General features: G+C 50.1%; 1 protein-coding gene across 3 annotated transcripts; it reads left to right on the plus strand.

The window, feature by feature from the left end:
• The first annotated feature begins 447 nt into the window (after nucleotides 1-447).
• Nucleotides 448-10,986, plus strand: SNPH (syntaphilin). 3 transcript variants are annotated; one of them, XM_040981697.1, is made up of 4 exons: nucleotides 448-629; nucleotides 1,290-1,397; nucleotides 3,435-3,584; nucleotides 9,704-10,986. In XM_040981697.1, the coding sequence occupies exons 1-4, from the start codon at nucleotides 448-450 to the stop codon at nucleotides 10,860-10,862; spliced, it is 1,599 nt and encodes a 532-aa protein (XP_040837631.1). In that variant the 3' UTR covers nucleotides 10,863-10,986. The 3 variants fall into 3 exon arrangements, with proteins under 3 accessions (XP_040837631.1, XP_040837632.1, XP_040837633.1); XM_040981698.1 differs by having other exon boundaries at nucleotides 580-629; nucleotides 1,191-1,397; XM_040981699.1 differs by lacking the exon at nucleotides 1,290-1,397 and having other exon boundaries at nucleotides 580-629.
• Nucleotides 10,987-12,196: the final 1,210 nt, after the last annotated feature.

Here is a 12,196-nt window from a genome sequence, read left to right on the forward strand (position 1 = left end):
ACCACGTGCCAACTGGGAAGGTGACGGTCTGCGATACCAGCCCAGCCTAATTTGGGGTTCCTGGTTCTACTCCAGGGGTCCTTCAGCCTCTGCTCCCCCACCAAAGAGGGAGGACAGAAGAACAAGGGTGGGGTCTGAGTGTGAGGGACTGGGGAAGAAGCAGGCCTGGTTCATGGCATAGAAGACTCAGTGCTTCAGCGGTGGGCAAGAGGCTCCAGCATCCGAAGCCCTAAGTCTTGGGCAAAGCCTCTGCCCTCCCCAGGGCACGATCCCTCATCTGAGAATCCAAGGGTGGCTGGACTGATGATTCACAGCTACCCCTGAGACTTTCACAATTGTGATTTTTTTTTTTTGGTGCGAGCCTGATTAAGCCTATTGGCAGCGACAGCTAATTGTGGGCTAAGTGTGCCCTGTCCCAGGGTGGCCTGCCAAAGGGTGAGAGAAGCCATGCCGGGCAGCGGCCCCAACGAGAGGATGACATGGCCCGGCCCAGCCCTGCCCACGGCCCCCACAACCCGCCCTCTCTCCTCAGCCCCCGGGACACCGCCCATCCCGCCCCTCACACGGACCCGCAGCCTCATGGCCATGTCCCTGCCAGGGAGCAGACGGGCCTCTGCTGGATCCCGCAGGTGAGTCTCCCCCTTGGATGGTGGGCATCTGTCTCCACCTGCCACTGATTTGCAGGTTATCTAAGCAAATTCTGTCCCCAGTTTCCCATTTTTAAGATGAGCTTGCTATCACCTCCTCCTGGAGGTATTGAAGAGCTCAAAGGGCACACTGAATAAGAAAGCTTTCTGAGGTCCTAGCTGGCCTAGCCTCATAGGTGTCATTTACCAGAGACAAGCTGCCCTCTGGGGCACACTCAGGCTTCCCCCCTTGGCACCTGTTGTGGATCTCTCCTCCTCATCTTCCTCCTGTCCACTCCACTCTTTTCCACATCTGTCCCAGTTCACGCAGGCATCTCCTCCCTTGGCCTTGAGGAACCTTGAGAAATGAAATTCCTGGGTAAGGGTAGATGGGGTCCCACCCTCGGCTTGTACCCTGCCCAACCTTCATGCTTGTCCCTGGGGAGCTGGGAGGACCAACCTCCTTCTGGCTTTCCATCTTGATTTTCCCTGTCTGTTCTGTTACCCTTGTCTGTGCATCTCCCTCTCCCCCATCTGCTTCTGTCCCCGGCGGTGACCCCGAAGTGGGGGGACTTTGGGCCGCAGCGGCCTGGCAGTGTTCGCCCAGTGTCCGCAACTGCCCACCAGCCAGAGTGAGCACCTGCCTCTTCTCCCTGCCTCCAGGCGTACCTCGCCACCCGTGAGCATGCGGGATGCCTACGGCACCTCTTCCCTCAGCAGCAGCAGCAACTCAGGCTCCTGCAAGGGCAGTGACAGCAGCCCCACACCCAGGTAATCAAACCTTGCCCTCTGACTGGGAACCCCAGTATCTTGGGTGGGGGAGGGACGCTGGGAGAGTGGTACAGTGAAACCTGTGACAAGTGCATGTGCAATGTGTGTAAGTTGTGGCCTTGGGTAAAATGAACAGAGACTGATGGAAAAGGAGGACCAGGTTGGAGAGGCAAGCTCAGGGTCCTAAGGACTCAGGAAGATCAGAAAGTCAGAGCTGGAGGAGGCAGCACCTCATCCTGTTTCCCAGCCTTGAGCTGAAAGTGGAAGGCAGCGGAATGTGAGGGGACAGCGCAGACTTTGGATTCCTTCCTGACTTGTCTCTGAGTTTCCATTGCCTCATCTGTAAAATGGAGCTAATAACCTCAAGGCTTCCCTGAGATGATCTGTGACCACCACCTACAACTCTTAGACAGCTGCGAGCAGTAACTGCCTTAATTAGGGCTTTGGCCTGACTTGAGGGAAACGGGCAAGAGAAAGCCAGAAGAGCTCACTAGGGCATCACCAAGGCCCATCTTTCCCAGGCCCAAAGAGGATTATTTTCACTCCCTGGACCTGGGAATACTCAGTTTGTAAAGGAACAAAGTGAGAGGGAGGGCAATTGTATGAGAACAGGTCCAGGTTTGGGGTTTTGGGTTTTTGAAGATTTATCTTCAAAAGGCCAAGTCACAGAAGGAGGAGGAAAAACATAAAGAGAGAATGAGGGAGATCTTATATCTGCTGGCTAGCTCATTCCCCAGATGGTACAATAGGCAGGCCTGGGCCAGGCCAAAGCCAGGAGCCTGGAACTCTATCTGGGTCTCTCCACATGGGGCTCAAGTACTTGAGCTGTCATTTGCTACCTTTCCGGTTGCATTAGCCTGGGTCTGGATCAAAAATGGAGCAACCAGGAGTCAAACCAGTTCTTATATGGGATGGTGATATTGTAGACAGCAGCTTAACCTGCTGTACCATAATGCTAGCTCCTGAGCCCAGGTATTAACATCTAGACTCAAAGACTTCTCTTTGAATGAGACAGCCATCAGCCAGGAAGCTGCTGGGCTATGTCTACTGTGGAATTGGGGTGCTCTCCTGTCTTGTGGAAACTTTGGCACTTACTCTCTGTCTGCTGTGGGTAGAAACATCCCCTCCTCTGCACTGATCAGGCCAGTGTGTCCTGCACAGGTGTTGCCTTATTGCTGTCCCATGTTAGGAGCAGTGCCCATGCAGGATGCCACTGTAGACACTCCACACATGTGCATGGGCCAGTCCTAGCATATGCCAGGACCCTAGAAGACAACAGCAGGATGATGACAAGGTGCAGGCACAGGTGCATGTACAGGAATAGGAGTTTACAAGTACACACAGACCAGGCAGAAGCTGATGGATTCAGGTGCACACCGAGGATATGTGCATTCATGCAGTGCCTGCCCACATGTGCATGAGTTAGGTGAGAAGGAATTGATCAGAGTGTCTCGAGACATCTGGGCCTGCTCACACATGCTGGCTATACCTGTGCACAGGCCACACCAGCTCTCCACCCTAGGGAAGAGTGCTTTTCCTTCCCTTACTCCCCACCATCTCAGGGAATGTGCCTGTCTCACACAGACTCAGATATGCACCTCTCACCCCAGCCTCCAGCACTCAAACTCATGCTGTGGGCTGCTGGGAGGTGGGAAGCCTGGCTCTGGGTGCACCACTGGAACCATCATGAGGCAGTGGGCAAGTACTGCCATGTCTGAGGCCAGCGATTCTCGGAAGCCCTTGGCTGCTGTGGGGATTGGCAGAGACAGAATTGGTGAAGTTCAGCATGGGGCCAGGCCCACACACCTGCCCTGCAACCTGCCTCCCACCCCTCCCTAGAGGAACCTGAGCCCCCGCCTTCCCGCTCCATGCTCCTCACACAGGCAAGCTCTATGTTCTTTTCATGTGAGTCTGTGCAGGAAGTCTGGCTCTGAGTCGTTGGTGATCAGGCACAAAGATGGTCAGGCCCTTGTCCCCTTGCCCCTGTGACCTGACTGACTGTCACCTTCCTTTCCGGGAATGGACATCCTCTTACAGGCGTTCCATGAAGTACACGCTGTGCAGTGACAACCACGGCATCAAGCCCCCAACCCCAGAGCAGTACCTGACTCCATTGCAGCAGAAGGAGGTATGCATCCGGCACCTGAAGGCCCGGCTGAAGGACACACAGGACCGGCTCCAGGACCGGTGAGCAGGGCCAGGGACCACTGGTCATTTTCACACCCAGTGGAACTAGCAACCTGGGACGTTTCAAGGAAGACGGGTTGGAGGATGGCATGGGGGTAGGGGGAGCTCCCATCATCCACTCATTCTCTCCCTTCCCAAAGTAAAACCTCCTTTCAAGTTGAGCTGCTCCCACAAACTTTGCTTGGGACCTAGCAGGTGGCAGGTCCCCATCAAAGCCTATCCTGCTGGGCCTCCCACCCATGGCAGAGTACTCCTAGCCTCAGCCTGGCATCCCTTTTTGGCCATAGGAAATCTCTCTGGCTCATCTGCATCTATTGGTGAAAACCAGACTTTATCTCTCCTTTGCTTCCTAGAAGTCTTCCTGCTTATCGACTTCCTGCCCATAGATGATGCAAAGTTGTAGGAAAGTTTTCCCTGAGCTCCCACCCAGCCTGGGGGTCTCCTAGGAGCCCGACAGGCCCACCTAAGCTGAGCTGCTCTATCCCAACCTCCCAGCCCCTGTCTTTAAAGCTTGGTGGCTTTGCCCTTACAACTGACACTTTGAGGCTGTCCCTGGTCTCCATAGATTAGCTTTTCTTTCCAGGGGTCTGTCAAACATGCATGCTATTCCGAGCTGCACACTGGAGCTCAGGGTAGAGACCACAACTGCCTTTTTATTTTTGTCTTGTTAAAATGTATCACAGCTTTGTTAAGATATAATTGCCATACTACAAAAAATGAAAAGAAATTTAAAGATATAATTGACATACCATAAAACTCAAGGATATAAAGTGTTAATCTGGTTGGTTCTTAGACATCTTATAGAATTGTGCAACCATCACCACTCGCATTCCATAACCTTGCTATTTCCTAAAAGAAACCCTATTCCCATTAGTAGTGGTTTCTCTTCCTTGAAATCAGCTGGTCCCTGAATCTCCTCCTCTTCCTGTCTCTGGATTTGTCTGTCCTGGAATTTTCTATAAATGGACAGAATGGCCATGTAGGAGCTGGAGGGGGAGCACCCGGCTGCACTTTCAAGGTCCTGTTGCGGTTTCTCCTTTGTCACTTTCAGTTGGTCACTGCCCTATCTCTCCCTGGTTTTGGACCTCAGTGGGATAGTTTTTATTTCCATGTATTTTATTTTTAATTTTATGATATAATTCCATAGGCTCTGAGATTTCCCTTACCCTTTCCAAATCCCCCCGCAACTGATTTCCGCAATATTGTTAGAATAGTACAGGCCTTCATAAGCAGTCATAAGCCCATCATTCTGCTATTTAAGTATATCCTGACATTACGGGTACAGACACTGGCAGAGAGTCAAGCATCCTATTGTCAAGATACATCCAACAGTTTCACTGGGAGTGCATTTTTGATTTGGAAAGAGAAATGCATGCTGCATTGTAGCTCCATATCTGGATATGATAGTTTCTATTACACAGTATATATTCCCTTAAAAAAGACAAAAAACGAAAACAACAGGAATAAAGTTAAAAAAAATTACAGTACCATGGAGTTAAATAACACTGCTGAATAACCAATGTGTCAATAAAGAATTAAAAAAGAAAACAAAAAGCTTCTTGGAGAAAATGGTACCAATGTATGATCTGAGTCAGTGAAGCATTTAATAAGAGAAAATAAACTATTTTGAAGAAATGAAAATAAAAGTAAATTTCAAAATGCATGGGTTGCGGGCCCGGCGTGGTGGCCTAGCGACTCAAGTCCCCGCCTTGCACATACCAGGATCCCATATGGGCACCGGCTCTAATCCCGGCGACTCTGCTTCCCATCCAGTTCCCTGCGTGTGGCCTGGGAAAGCAGTCGAGGACGGCCCAAAGCCTTGGGATGCTGCACCCTTGTGGGAGACCTGGAGGAAGTTCCTGGCTCCTGGTTTTGGATCGGTGCAGCACTGGCCGTTGCGCTCACTTGGGGAGTGAATCATTAGATGGAGGATCTTCCTTTCTGTGTCTCCTCCTTCCTGTATATCTGACTTTGTAAAAAAATAAATAAATCTTAAAAAAAAATGCATGGGTTGGGCCCGGCACGGTGGCACAAGTGGTTAAGGTCCTCGCCTTGCACGCCTGGGATCCCATATGGGCACCGGTTCTATCCCAGCAGCTGCGCTTCCCTTCCAGCTCCCTGCCTGTGGCCTGGGAAAGCAGTCGAGGAAGGCTCAAAGCTTTGGGACCCTGCACCCGCTTGGGAGACCCGGAAGAGGCTCCTGGCTTCAGATTGGCATAGCATTGGCCGTTGCGTTCACTTGGGGAGTGAATCATCGGACAGAAGATCTTCCTCTCTGTCTCTCCTCTCTGTATATCCGCCTTTCCAATAAAACATAATAAAAAATAAATCTTTAAAAAAAATGCATGGGTTGCAGCAAAAACAGTATTGAAGGGGTTATTGATCTTATAATTCGCATGAAGTTTACCTTATATCAGAGAGAATATATGGTATTTGTCCTTTTGGGATTGACTTATTTCACTGAGGTCTCAAGTTGGGACCATTTGATTGCAAATAGTAGAATTTCATTCTTTTTAATGACTGAGTAGTATTCCATGGAGTAGATATACCATAGTTTCTTTATCTACTCCTCTTTGAATGGGCATCTGGGTTGTTTCCATGTCTTTGTTGTTGTAGATTTTGCTGCTATAAATATAGGATTGCAGGTCCCTTTCTCATATGCAGTTTTCATTTCCTTTGGATATATTCTTAGGAGCAGGATAGCTGGGTCATAGGGCAGGTTTATTTGGAGTTCTCTAAGCAATCTCCAAACTAACTTCCATATTGGTTGTACTAGTCTACACTCCCACCAGCAATGAAGGAGGTTACCTTTCTCCCCACATCCACACCAGCAAGTGTTGTTAGTAGAGTTCTAAATGTAAGCCAACCTCACTGGAGTCAGGTAGAATCTCAATGTGGTTTTCATTTGTATCTCTCTGATGGCTAGAGAGCCTGAGCATCTTTTTATATGTCTACTATCCATTTGAATTTGTTCTTTTGCAAAACACGTGTTCATTTCCTCATCCAGTTCTTCACAGGTTGTTTGTTTTGCTGTCACTGGGTATCTGAAGCTCTTTGTAAATCCTTGTTATTAGTCCCCCGTCAGTTGTGTAGTGTGGAATGATTTTCTACCAATCCATTGGTTACTTCTTCACTTTGTTGATCATTTCCTTTTCTGTGCAGAAGCTTTTTAGTTTGATGCAGTCCCATTTGTTTATTTTGGCTTTGACTACCTGTGCTTTGGGTGTCTTTTTCAAGAAGTCTTTCCCAATTCATGTATCTTGGAGTGTGCTTCCTATGTTTTCCTTGAATAGTTTGATGGTTTCTGGGTGTAGCTTTTAGGTCTTTGGTCCATTTAGAGCTGATTTTTGTATAATGCGACAGGTGCGGGTCTTGCTTCTTCTCTCTGCAGGACAATCTCCAGTTGTCCCAAGAGCATTTGTTAAAGAGACCAGAATTTTTCCCTAGGTTGTTTTTAGTTTTCTTGTCAAAGATTAGTTGGCTATACATGGATGGGCTCCCTTCTGGTGTTTCTATTCTGTTCCATTAATCTTCTCTATTTCTGTACCAGTACCAGACTGTTTTGATGACCACTGCTCTGAAGTATGTCTTGAGGTCTGGAATTATTATTCCTGCTTGATTTTTATTCTTCAGGATAGCTTTGGCTATTCATGGTCTCTTGTGTTTCCAGATGAACTTTTGTATCTCCTTTTCTATTTCTGAGAAGAATGTTGTTGGGATTTTGATTGGGATCATGTTGAATTTATATGTTACTTTTGGTAATATGGACATTTTCATGATGTTGATCCTGCTGATTCAGGAACAAGGTAAGTTTCTCCATCTTTTAATGTCTTCTATTTCTTTTGTTAAGGTTTTACAGTTTTCATCTTAGAGGTCTTCCACATATTTGGTTAGATTAATTCCTAGGTATTTAAGATTCATCTCCACTATTTTAAAGGGGACTGTAATTATAATTTCTCTCTCAGCCAAGGAGTTATTTGTGTATAGTAATGCCATTGATTTATGTTCATTAATTTTACATCCTGCTATCCTCCAAAGTCTCTTATGAGTTCCAGTAGTCTCTTGACTGAATCTTTTGTTTCTCCCAAGTAGACAGGGATAATTTCAGTTCCTCATTTCTGATTTGAATTCCTTTGATTTGTTTTACTTGCCTAAAGCTCTGACAAAGACTTCCAATACTATATTGAATAGCAGTGGTAAGAGTGGACTCCTTACCTAGTTCCAGATTTTAGTAGAAAAGCTTCCAGTCTTTCCACCTTTAGTATGATGTTGGTGTTGGGTTTTTCACATATTGCTTTCATTGTGTTATAGAATGTTCCTTCTATGCTTATTCATGTCTAGCATAAAGTGGTATTTTATCAAATGCCTTCTCTGTATCTGTTGAGCTGATCATATGGCTTTTATTTTTCAGTTTGTTGATATGGAGTACCACATGTATTGGTTTGCAGAGAAAGAGAGAGAGATCTTTCATCTACTTGTTCATTTTCCAAATAGCCATAACAGCTAGAGCTGGCTGAAGCTAGGAGCCTGGAACTTCTTCTGTGTCTCCCACATGAATGCAGGAGGCCAAGCGATTGTACCATCTACTTTCCCAGGCCATAATCAGGGAGCTGAATTGGAAGTGAAGCAGTTAAGATTCAAACCAGCATCCACATGTGGAATGCAGGCACTGCAGGCTGAGGTTTAACTTGATATGCCACAGAGCCAGTCACAATTCTTAAATTAAAAAATAAGTTATTTGAGGGGGCTGTTGCTGTGTGCTATGGTATAGCTGGTAATGCTGCCATCTATGGCACTGGCATCCTACATGGGCACAAGTTTAAGTTCTGACTGCTCCATTTCCAATCTAGCTCCCTGTTTATACTGGTAGGAAAGCAGTGGAAAATGACCCAAGACCTTGGGTCCCTGCTCTCACCTGGCAGACTCAGAAGAAGTTCCTGACTCATGGCTTCAGATTGCCCTAACTCAATCCATTTTGGCCATTTAGAAGCAGCAGATGGAAGATTTACCTACGTCCCCTGTTCCTCCTTCTATAACTCTGCCTTTCAAGTAAATAAGTAAATCTTTTGAGAAAATTTTATTTTGAGAGGTAGAGAAAGAGATAGGTAGCTGCCACCTGCTGATTCACACCCCAAATGCCCATGATGGAGGGGTTACATTGAGGCTAAAACTAGGACCCAGAAACTCCATCCAGGCCTTCCATGGAAACCTAAGAACTTGAGTCATCACTGTTGTCTTGCAGGGTGCCCATTAGCAGGAAGCTGGAGTGAGGAGCTGGAGGAGGCTGTCATACCCAGGCACTCTGATAAAGGACTCGGGCATCCTAACCAGTACATTAACTGCCAAACCAAAAACCTGTCCCTGAGATTTTATATCTTTTTAGTCTCACCTCTCTCGCTATGGCCCTGGACTTGTCCTTGATGGGGCCAAGTGGAATGAGTGTGAGTGGCTGAACAGGTAGCTGCGAGTCTGCCATTGTCTGGCTGACGTGGCCCAGCTCTTTGTCTTTCTTGTTACCCTCTCAGCCTTTCCTTTTTAAGGTAACTGCAAAGGAAACATTTCTAGAACTGTCAAGAAGAGAGCCCTGCTGTCCTCAATCCTCCCTTCTCATCCACCCACCACTTGCTGTTCTTTCACAGAGAGATAGTATAAAGCCATCAACGCCCCTCCCCAGCCCCCAGTACTCCTTCCTAGGGACCTCGAGTCAATTGTTCCTCCAGAAGACATTTTCAAAACCTTCTCTGATGAGCCACATCCCATTCATAGAGCAGAAGTTTCCTCTGTGTGTGATTAAGATTGTGTTAGGTTTTTATAGTAGCCCTTGAAACCTGAGAGTCCCCCTTGTCCTCTCTGATGGATCTAAACCTTAAATGAACTTGCATTCTGGCCCCTGGAGAGTGAGTACCAGTGGTATCTCCCACTGCCTCTCCCGTTTCACCTCTGGGCTCCACTCCCCACGCACATGCACTCCTGCCTATGGAACAAGAAGAAAGCATGAGGCACTAGATTCCTGCTTCTGTCTCTTAGCTCTGAGCCACGACTCTGTGTCCTTGGTGACCTGGAGGCCGTGGCAGAGCAGGCAGGCAGGCAGTGAATGTGGGTGTGTTGTCTGTCTGCAGGGACTCTGAGATTGATGACCTGAAGATGCAGCTGTCCCGCATGCAGGAGGACTGGATCGAGGAGGAGTGCCACCGCGTGGAGGCCCAGCTGGCCCTGAAGGAGGCCCGCAAAGAGATCAAGCAGCTCAAGCAAGTCATTGATACCGTCAAGAACAACCTGATCGATAAGGACAAGGGGCTGCAGCAGTATTTTGTGGATATCAACATCCAGAACAAGAAGCTGGAGACGCTGCTACACAGCCTGGAGGTGGCCCAGAGTGGTACAGCCAAGGAAGATGGCACAGGGGAGTCAGCCGGTGGCTCCCCTGCCCGCTCCCTCACCCGCAGCTCCACCTACACCAAGCTGAGTGACCCAGCCGTCTGCGGTGACCGCCAGCCCGGGGATGCCCCCAACACCTCCAACGAGGACGGCGCTGACAGCGGCTATGCAGCAGCTGACGACTCACTGAGCCGGACGGACGCCCTGGAGGCCAGCAGCCTGCTGTCATCGGGGGTGGACTGTGGCCCAGAGGAGGCCTCGCTGCATGGCACCTTCAGCCTGGGCCCCCGTTTCCCTGCCAGCAACACCTATGAGAAGCTGTTGTGTGGCATGGAGGCCGGTGTGCAGGCCAGCTGCATGCAGGAACGTGCCATCCAGACAGACTTTGGGCAGTACCAGCCTGACCTGGACACCATCCTGGAGAAGGTGACCCAGGCCCAGGTCTGCGGGACAGTCCCAGAGCCTGACCCCCGACCCCAGAGGCCCAGAGACCCTAACTCAGCAGTGGTGGTGACCGTGGGTGATGAGCTTGAGGCCACAGAGCCAGTCACCTGTGGGCCCACCCCACACCGGCCTAGTGCCCACCCCAACCCTGGCCCATCAGTGAGCGTGGTGTGCCCCGTGGAAGAGGAGGAGGAGGCAGCGGCCTCTGCCGAGAAGGAGCCCAAAAGCTACTGGAGCCGCCACTACCTTGTGGATCTGCTGGCCGTGGTGGTGCCGGCTGTGCCCACGGTGGCCTGGCTCTGCCGCTCCCAGCGGCGCCAGGGCCAGCCCATTTACAACATCAGCTCCCTGCTGCGGGGCTGCTGCACCGTGGCCTTGCACTCCATCCGCAGAATCAGCTGCCGCTCACTAGGCCAGGCCGGCCCCAGCCCTGCAGGCGGTGGCTCCCAGCTCTGAGGGGCTCCTGCAACCTGACCAGTGATTGTATTGTAGGGATGCCCTCCCCTGCCACCCATACCCCCTGGGACAGCATCTTATTTATTAAGTTTTGGTTTTGTTTTGTTTTGTTTTGTTTTCCCCCACCAGGATGTTAGTGTCTGTGACTGGGAATAACGGTAGGGAAAGGTACCCCAGAACATCAACAGACAGCAAGCAGGGAGGAACTATGACTGGACCAAGTGCAGAGAAACACACTGGTGAGGGCCCAGCTTGGCCCTTCTGTCTCCTTGGTCCTGTAGACAGGAAGTCTCTGGATGTCTGTCCCTGGGGAGGCTGTGCTGCCTGTACCACCTTGGCCCACATGCTGCTTGCTCCATGCTTCTCCCAAGCCTGCCCTGCCCTCGTCCTCTGCCTAGGTATCTGGGCCAGTAGTAATTGATGAGACGAGGCAGGTGTCTGACCCAAGGACTCGGCACAGAGTCTAGAGCCCATGGGCCTGGACTGGAGATCAAGCCTCCATCAGCTGTGCCCACTATGGGATTCAGAACCTAAGGAAAGAGCCTCTGGGGGCAGAGGGCAGCGCGGGTTCTGTGTCTGTCTGTCTGTCTGATCCCAGGCCTTCCTGTCACCCTGTTCTCTTGGTGCATTGGACTGTCTCAGAGCATCCTTCCCAGGAGATAGATATGCCCAAGAGTCTCTGTGCCCAGGCCTAGCTTCCGTCTGGAGAATTCATCAGTCCTCCAAGAGGAAGAGGTGGTGTCAGGGGGCTTCTCCGCCTTCCGAAACAAGGCCCTTCATTTGCAGTCTGAATGAGGCTGCACTCAGGAATTCTCAGCTTGAAGGAAAAACCTGAGGCCATGTCTGCCCCTGGAGCCCAGCCTGACTTTCTCCAGGGGCCTAGGGCCCAAAACCTGCTTTGCACTATGCTCGCCAATTAACTGGGTCTCACCCATCCAGGACCTTCCAGGAGGTAGCTGGCCGCTTGCTTTCAGGGTGAGGTGTCCTATACCAGAGACCCCCTCCTGCCTCTGGGGGAGGGTGGGAGTTCTAAGAGGAGAATCACAAGACAGAGAGTACCAAGGCCACAACGTCCATTCAGGCCAAAGCAGGGCACCCCGGGGATGCATTTCCCGGGGCAGGGAACTGCAGCAGTGTTCTGCTCACTCCCCAGTCCCAGTTCGCTATCTGCCTCCTCCTCCACTGGGACATTCAAGTCCCCCTGGCAAAGCTGTTTAAGTTTGATGACTGTGATTTTTCACAAAACAAACAAACCCCTCTTCCCTACAGGGGTCACAGCCATCTGCACCTCCCACCTGTTTTCAGAGGTTAGGCCCACATCTGCGGGGTTGCTG

The sequence above is a fragment of the Ochotona curzoniae genome, unplaced genomic scaffold (genome assembly GCF_017591425.1).
Source record: "Ochotona curzoniae isolate NIBS_2020 unplaced genomic scaffold, NIBS_Ocur_1.0 contig_3520, whole genome shotgun sequence".
Lineage (NCBI taxonomy): Eukaryota > Metazoa > Chordata > Mammalia > Lagomorpha > Ochotonidae > Ochotona > Ochotona curzoniae.